Source organism: Orycteropus afer, unplaced genomic scaffold (genome assembly GCF_000298275.1).
Source record: "Orycteropus afer afer isolate SDZICR_OR568_19922 unplaced genomic scaffold, OryAfe1.0 scaffold00732, whole genome shotgun sequence".
NCBI lineage: Eukaryota > Metazoa > Chordata > Mammalia > Tubulidentata > Orycteropodidae > Orycteropus > Orycteropus afer.
The window spans coordinates 739,556-748,369 of NW_006922319.1; the positions used below are offsets into that span (position 1 = coordinate 739,556).

The 8,814-nt window shown below is 42.5% G+C and overlaps 2 protein-coding genes across 2 annotated transcripts in view; one reads left to right on the forward strand and one right to left on the reverse strand.

The window, feature by feature from the left end:
- REXO5 (RNA exonuclease 5) overlaps positions 1–4,519 on the reverse strand; it is a 48,021-nt gene extending 43,502 nt beyond the window's left edge. The window contains 2 exon segments of the mRNA XM_007957350.1: positions 1,018–1,130; positions 4,382–4,519. Of these exon segments, the coding sequence (XP_007955541.1) occupies positions 1,018–1,130; positions 4,382–4,519 (251 nt within the window).
- Positions 4,520–5,028: 509 nt separating this feature from the next.
- Positions 5,029–8,814, forward strand: part of ERI2 (ERI1 exoribonuclease family member 2) — a 10,110-nt gene continuing 6,324 nt past the window's right edge. The window contains 4 exon segments of the mRNA XM_007957345.1: positions 5,029–5,051; positions 6,690–6,757; positions 6,843–6,926; positions 8,800–8,814. Of these exon segments, the coding sequence (XP_007955536.1) occupies positions 5,029–5,051; positions 6,690–6,757; positions 6,843–6,926; positions 8,800–8,814 (190 nt within the window).

Genomic DNA, 8,814 nt, shown 5'->3' on the forward strand with positions numbered 1-8,814 from the left:
GTGAAAGTTTACTGTTGGCCTTGCCAGCTGAAGGCAAACTGCTTCTGATGGTCCTTTGAAATTGGTATCGAGAAAAAGTCATTGGCCAGATCAATAGCTGCATACAAAGTACCAGGAGATGTACTAATTTGCTCAAGCAATGAAACCACATCAGAAACAGCAGCTGCAATTGGAGTCAACACCTGATTAAGTTGACGATAATCTACTGTCATTTTCCAAGATCCATCTGTTTTTTGCACAGGCCAAATAGGTGAATTCCCAAATATGGTGGGAATCACTACTCCTGCATCTTTCAAGTCCTTGATGGTGGCAGTAATCTCTGCAACCCCTCCAGGGATGCAGTACTGCTTTTGGTTAACTATTTTTGTAGGTAGAGGCAGTTCCAATGGCTTCCACTTGGCTTTTTCTACCATAATAGCCCTTATTCCACATGTCAGGGACCCAATGTGGGAATTCTGCCTATTGCTCAGTGTATCTATTCCAATTATGCATTCTGGTACTGGGGAAATCACTATAGGATGGGTTTGGGGACCCACTGTGAGACGCACCTTGGCTAAGACTCCATCAATAACTTGACCTCCATATCCCTTCACTCTGACTGGTGGGCCACAATGATGCTTTGGGTCTCCTGGAATTAGTGTCAATTCAGAGCCAGTGTCCAGTAATCCCCGAAAAGTCTGATTATTTCCTTTTCCCCAATGAATAGTCACTCTCGTAAAAGGCCTCAGATCCCTTTGGGGAAGGCTGGGAGAAAGACTGACATTATAGATTTTTGGCAATGTAGTGGGGTCCTTCATCAAAGGGACCTGGCCTCCCCTTCATTCAAGGGGTTGTGGGTATGAAACTGACTCAAATTGGGAAATTGATTGAGATGTCATGACTCTGTATTCAATCTAGGTTGCTGTTCATGGGACCGAGAATTATTCTGTCTATACAGATCAAGTAAATATTTAGTAGGCTTGCCATGTATTGTTTGAAATCTCTGGTCTATACTCACCACTTAAGTTCATCTCATACCTGGGTTGAGGAACAGGAGATTTGCCCAGCACTCCATACTTCAGGAATTCACATAGCTGGCTGTGGGTTACTTCACAGTTTTCAGCAAATAAAATGTTAGCTAAGCGAACTTTCTGCAAAGATACATCAGGACATAGCAAACCATGACTATTAAGAATAGCAAAAGAGAAAAACAAATTATTAAATTATTCCAGTTCCTCATTATTTTAACAAATATCCAAACATTAGGAGGATTCTAATTAATTGAAAATGCCTAGGGCATTTGACTGCTAACCAGTGGCGGTTCAAACCCACCAGCCACTCCTCGGAAGGAAGATGGGGCAATCTACTTCTGTAGTGATACTGCCTTGGAAACCCAAGGAGGAGCGCTATGAGTCGCGTCTGACTCAACGGCACATAACAACAATAACAACATGACATTACTGATAAAGAGTATTTAATAAACAATGTTATAGAACCTGAATTACAGATACTTAGTTAAGTGCTGGGGATAGTAGGATAAAGAAAACGTGACTCCTGCTTTCAAAGAGTCCAGTTGACCAGGGAGAAAATGCAAAAACAGGTATTTCCAATACAGTATGTTAAGTGTTATTAAAAGTTATGAGAACTATGAGGCTAAGTGTCTTGGGGTTTAGAATTTTAGGGGTAGCTTCAATGAGAAGAAAATACGGGGGGAGGGGAGCTAAGCCTTTAAAACAATGAGTGTGCATGTTGGAGGGAAGGAACATAGTGTCCAACAAGTACTTTGCTTTGCCTAAAGCTAAGAATGTAAGTTGCAGAGTGCTGGAGACCAGAGAGCAGAGGGAAGTAGGAGCCAAATCACAGGTCACTGGAGTCTACGCAAAGGACTCGGACTGTATTCTGGTACAATGGGAAGTCACTGAAGACCATGACCCCTTAAAAAAGTTTTGCACATATATCCACTTACTAAAGTAAGATGCACAAAATATTATAAAAGACTCAGACAAAAGAGAAAGGTACATAAAAGATAACAGAAGCCACCTATAATAAGACAACTCAGAGAAAATTACCATTTTCATTTTGGTCTGGGAGGCAGCAGAGCACAGTGGTTAAGAGCTTGAGCCTCGGAGTCACACTACCTGACTTCAAATACCAAGCTCTGCCAACTTGAGTAAGTGCCTTATCCACTAGAAGACTCAATCTCTTCATCTATGAAGGAAATAGATAATTCTACCTCATGAGATTATTGTGAAGACCAATGAGATAGTGCAAGTGCAATGTACTTAGTTCCTGATACATTGTAGTACTCAAAAAATATCAGTAATTATTACTGCTGTTTTTCCTGAACATGCTTGCCTACTAACCAAAAGGTTAGTGATACAAGTCTACCCAGAGGCACAATGGAACAAAGGCCTGCCATCGGAACCCTATGGAACATAGTTCTACTCTGACACACATGGGATTGCTATGAGTTGGCACTGAAAAGATGGCAACTGTTTGTTCTTTAATTCTAGGGAAAATGGCTGACTCCAGGCGAGGGGTACAGAAAGCACAAGATTAGCCTAAAACATGTTTTTGCGCAAGAAAGAAATGTTTAAAGAGTAATGGGAGTTACATCAAAAGGACACAGAAGTCAGCTTAATGATCAGACCTGAGATATCTTGAGCATTAAAATAATATAGGAAAGGATCATAACCCATTTTTAAAAATAGGAATCCATGAGTGCATACTCAAAAAATAAATGATCTGAAAGTTTAATGAGGCAGCACTCCCCACAAAATATTCATTACAAAGGGAAAGAGTAACTTTAAAGAAGCTCAGCGGACACTACCTTAATCAAATAATCAAAGGTACTATCACTGATAATGACACTAATCAAAGTTATGCACTATCTGATGAAGAGAAGAGAGTATTACTCCTGTGATATTCCTGCCAGAGTTTCAAACCCACCAGCCACTCCTCAGAAGGAAGGTTGGGCAATCTACTTCCACAGTGGTACCATCTCAGAAACCCAAGGAGGGGTCGCTATGGGTTGGATCTGACTACACAGCAGTGAGTTTGGTATTTTTTTTTTTAGTGGGAAAACAGACAGACCTAAGGGGCAGTCTACAAAATAATTGGGCCAGTAATCTTTTAAAGCAGGAAGTTCATTGTCTGTACACATATGTAAGTTATTTGTGGTGAGACTCCAGGACTGCAGTTCCTCTAAGGTCTTAAAAAAACAGAATTAAAATGCCACGGAGAATAAAAAAAAAAAAAAAAAGCTATAAATTCATTAATGCCAAGGGCTGAGAACTGTTCAGATTGAAAAGACACATGACAACTAAATGTAACACAAGCTTGTAAACTGGATCCTACTGCTGAAAAATATTGCTGGCAACAACTGGAGAAATTTGAATGGAGTCTAAGAATATAGCAATATTCTAATATTAAAGTCCTGATTTTTATGGCTGTGATTGTGGTTATGTAGGAGGACACAGCCTTGTTTGTAGGAAATACACATTAAAGTATTTGAGGGGCCATTGTTTCAGTAACTACTTTCAGCCTGTGTGTGTGTAGTGTTCTTGCAAATTTTCCATAAATTTGAGATTGTTTCACAATAAAAAAGTGATGAGATTGTCAATTTCCATACACTTGTTACATTAACCTTAAATTTTGGGGGCTAATCTGATAGGCAAAACAATGGAATTCCATTTTAACCAAAAAAATTTTCATAGTACTAATCACCTTGTTGTTATGTGCAGTCCAGTCGGACCCGACTCATAGCAACCCCTCCTTGGGTTTCCCCAGGCATAGTGGCTAAGACACTTGTCTGCTAACCAGACGGCTGGCGGTTCAAACCCACCAGCCACTCCTCGAAAGGAAGGTTGGGCAATCCTACTTCCGTAGTGATACTGCCTCAGAAACCCAAGGAGGGGTCGCTATGAGTCGGGGCCGACTCGACGGCAAACAACAACAACATCACTACGGAAGTAGATTGTCCAACCTTCCTTCTAAGGAGTGGCTGGTGGGTTTGAACCGCCAGCCATCTCACCTGGTTAGCAGTCAAATGCCTTAGGCACTACGCTACCAGAGCTCCTCCTAAGTCTTACCAGGCAGTGATTTTGTTTTATTCAAGTGCTCAGCAGGTAGCAGACAAGAAAACCGTGATGACTGACTGAAGGAATGAATGAATACTGGGCCCTCAACAAATGGTAGCCTTATTCTCCCATTGGACTATAAACTCCATGAGAGCAGTGACTTTTGTACTTTTGTGAATTGAGCAACCGCAGAACCTAGAACAATTCCTGGCACACAGAAGACCTCAATAAACATGTGTGGGTAAACTGGGCCTGCCTGACCAAGCGTTCAAAGATAACGGGACCTCAAACATCCCAGAGCCACCGGACTAATCGTTGCTCACCTTGGCGTCAGGCTGCCTCTCTTCTAGATCCCAACGGGCTCGCATCGCCTCGGCCGCCCCAACCAGCCTGACTGGGGCCCGCCTCCTCTTCCTGCCGTTACTAGGGTGCCTCTCGGTCCTTTCCGTCTCCGGCTCCATAGGGCTGCGGAGAAAGATCAGCTAAGACCGAGGAAACCCTGACGACCAGATTACCCTGCCCGGGTCGTCACCAACTTCGACAGCCTATATATTCTCCCTCAGAACCTCTCTTAACTTCACAGTTCACAGAGTGCTGCCTGCCAGCCCGAAAAGCAAGGTACTGACGATCCCCACCATTTCACTGCCGAAAAATCGGTGCCTGAGCAAGCCAAACGGCTTTACCGTCCGCTTCAAAGATTTGAAACGGCTATCCAACTGCTCAAACTCGCCCCCGCCGGCCTGTGAGGGAGTTGCCACGATGCTGCCCCTCCCCAAACCACTCCCCACATGCTCCTGGAAAAGCCTATTAGAAGCTTGGCGGAGAGCGGAAGCTGCAGCCTTAGCAGCGTTCTCGCCTTCTCTCCGGGAGAGCCACTGCGTCGTCAGTCGAGCGGGCAGTTTGAACGGACCGGAAGTGAGATTCGAGCAACTTCCGGCAGCCAGATTTGGGAGAGTCAGGGATAATAGGAATGGCAACCAAGAAGTTGGCGCGGTACGCGAAGGGCTTTGGGGGAGGTGGGCGCTACCGGTATGGCACTGACGTCCGCGAGGAGACCTGGGACTGTGCGTCCTTGGCAGCCGCTTCCACTCCTTGCAGTACCTGCGTCTCCGACCCTCTTTCCTTGGCCGAGACTGAAATCCCCCTGCTTGTCCCCGGTGGAGCCTCAGGCCCTGTTCACGAGGCGGGAGGAGGCCTAGGAGACCTGGGTTCTCAGATGTGTGCCCTTGAGCCAGTCTATGCCTCGTTGGAGCTCTCGGGAAGCACCTGCATGGCCCCCCGCACCCACCAAGCTGTTTACCTCACTATTTCCTAGTAATACATTTAAGGCGTAATATGAATCACTGTGGGCTTTTTCCTGATTATTGGACATGTTCCTATTTCTGATTATTAGAAGCAGTGTAATGTATGTAGTATATGGAATGGATTGAAGCATGGACTTCAGATTTAGGCAGTCCTGGGTACACATACCAAATCTCTGTCTTTTGGTGAATTACTGAACCTAGATATCAAAATTCTCATCCATTGAAATATAGGTAGCGAAAGTGTGTACTGCTACAGCCGTTGACTATTAATTGATATCCATCCTGATTTAGTGCCTGCAGTCATTAAATAGTAAGCGATCAATAAATGTTAGCTGCTGTACCCTTCTGGCACTTCCCATCATACTTCTTAACTACAAACTGCAGCCTAAGGCAACCTGCCTATTTAGCATCTCCCAAGTCAAAGTCAGGAGCTCTGGTAGCGTAGTGCCTAAGGCACTTGACTGCTAACCAGAAGGCTGGAGGTTCAAACCCACCAGCCACTCCTTGTAAGGAAGATGGGGCAGTCTACTTCCCGAGTGATAATGCCTCGCAAACCCAAGGAGGGGTCGCTATAAGTCGGGTCCAACTCCACAGGCACATAACAACAACAAGTCAAAGTCGTTTTACTCACCTCCACCTCAGTAAGCATGTCCTCTTTTGTGGACCTTTTAAATTGTCTTGCCTTTGGCAGTCCTTTATCATTTACTACCTTGAAATGGTTTCGTGGATATCTTCTTCAGATTTTTAAGCTCCTAGAACGGACCATGGGAGCTCTGGTAGCATAGTGGCTAAGACACTTGCCTGCTAACCAGACGGCTGGTGGTTCAAACCCACTAGCCACTCCTCGGAAGGAAGGTTGGGCAATCCTACTTCCGTAGTGATACTGCCTCGGGAACCCAAGGAGGGGTCGCTATGAGTCTGGGCCGACTCGATGGCACATAACAACAACAACAACAGAACGGACCATGCCCTGTATTACTATTATCTCCTTATAACTGCTGTACACGTAGCAAGGGCTTGGGAAAATGCAAAGGCAAAAATAATTTAAGCTTCTCAATGCATTGTTTGAGGTCCTGGGTATTACTGTGTCATGAGGGGAGCAGGTAGAATTGGCCTAAGTTTTCAAATAATGTGCTTTGAAGCCTATGTGGGTAAAGTGATTACAAAAAATCAAAAGAAAGGGTGACAGGACAAAAATCCATCCCCTCAATTACAATACATTAGTAATGAAAGCTTTGCCATATGTCCAGTACCATTAGTTTGGTAGTTTATTCAAAAAGGAATGTGAATTAGTTTGTTGATCGTATTGGGTTTACTTTTTTTTTAGGCAGCTTGGATTAATTAGGAGAAAGTCATTTGCACCGGCAAATGGATATCTAGGAAGAAGCAAATTCAGTAAGTAGTGTACTTAGTTTCTTTACATTTTAGAGCCTTGTACTTCTATGCTGATAAAGCATAAACATACCTTGATCTTTTGCAGAACAGTTGTTTGACTACTTAATTGTCATTGATTTTGAGTCAACATGCTGGAATGATGGGAAGCGCCACCATAGCCAGGAAATAAGTAAGTCTGGATGGCCAATGGCCAAGGCTAGTACTAGATAACTCACTTTAGTGTTTATAGAAAGAAACCAGTCAACAGTTAGTTTAGGAAAAAAGCATGATCTATAAATTGGTAGTTTACTATAAAACTTAAGGAAAAAAACCTAATATCTAAGTGTGTACCATATAAAATACAATACACCTGTGAAAGCCAGAATCTGTGTAAGGTGGAAACCTGTCAGAGAAGGAAAACGCGTATTTTCCACTAAGAGAAGTGATAGAGGAGAAGGGAGGGAAAATCACTACCTAGAGGGTAAACACATATTAACTTGGGTGAAGGGAAAGCCAGTATTCAATAAGGGAGAGGTCAGCACAACATAATCAAGGCAGTGGAAGATGGAAAAGCACAAAAATTAAAGGCAACAGAGGTGAATACTATTACATACACAATCCTGCAATAGTAGTAATAATAATTTATGAGTGGATATATAGATAGATAATCTGAACAAGAGTGGGAAAGCAAATTCACCCATGAATATATATATATAGGTTTGACAGAGGCCATCTTGACATATGTGCTGCAAATATATCTATGTAGTAGAGCATACAGGGGACAAAGTTAGGAAAACAGTCATAACTGAATACCTTAAGGGAATGAGCCACTGGGTATGGAGGCTTAGGACTGTAGTCTCAAGAGACACTGAAGTGAATTGGCATAACAAAGTCCACAAAGACGTATTCTACGTCCTACTTTGGTGAGTGGCGACTGGGGTCTTAAAAGCTTGTGACTGGCCATCTAAGATGCAACTATGGGTCCATCCCCGTCCAGAGCAAAGAAGATTGAAGAAAATCAAAGATGCAGGAAACAATTAGGCCGAAGGAATAATGGAGCACGTGAACCCCAGCTTCTACAATCCTGAGACCAGAGGAATTAGATGGTGCGCAGCTACTACTGCTGACCACCCTGAAACGAATCACATAGGAGGTCCCAGATAGAGTGGGGGGAAGGTGTGGAATAAAACCCAAAATCATAAAAAAATAGACCAGACTTATTGGTCTAATGAAGACTGGTAGAACCCCTGAGACTGGCTCTTAGACACCCTTCCAGCTAGGAACTGAACTCAACCCCTGTGACTCAACTGTCAGCCAAATGATGACAGGCCTATAAGGTGAACGGTAATATCAGGAGGGATGTACTCATTACAGCAATCAAGCATATGAGATCAAGTGGACAGTATTTGCCCAGGGATAGAGCTGGGAGGTGGGAGGGGATGGGAAGGAAGAATAAAAGGAAGGAGTAGGCACAGGGAGGAAGTGCAAAGAATGCTGTGACAGAGTGGAGATTGCAATAAATGTCACAAAACAATGTGTGTGGATTATCGAATGGAAAACCAATTTGCTTTCTAAACTTCTACCCAACTCATAGTTTTGTTTTGTTTTTTTAAAAAAAGATGTAATAGAAAAGTGGTAAGACTGCATCTAATCAAAGGCAGGAAACCAGAAAAACAGGTCTGTCCCTTTGAGTTCTGGCTCTCAGGTTTCACTGTCATTATTTTAGTATTGCATACAAAACCTCATTTGCACAGATACTGAAATACACATTTGCAAAAGAGGAGTACATTTCAAGTTCCATTATTTGTATTTAATTGTGGAGTTATATTTAAGAGTTTTCTTTTAAGTGAATATATTCAGATCAAAACTTCAAATTTACGGTTTATTCTTTGGTATAATTTTATTATATCATACTGCTTTGATCATTTTAATATGCTTTGAAACAATGATATTTAATTATGTTATATATATATATACATATATATATATATATGTATTTTATTTATGGTGATTACTGCATTAACTTAGCAGTTATATATTTGTCAATTAATTCTTTCATTTAGTTGAATTTCCAGCAG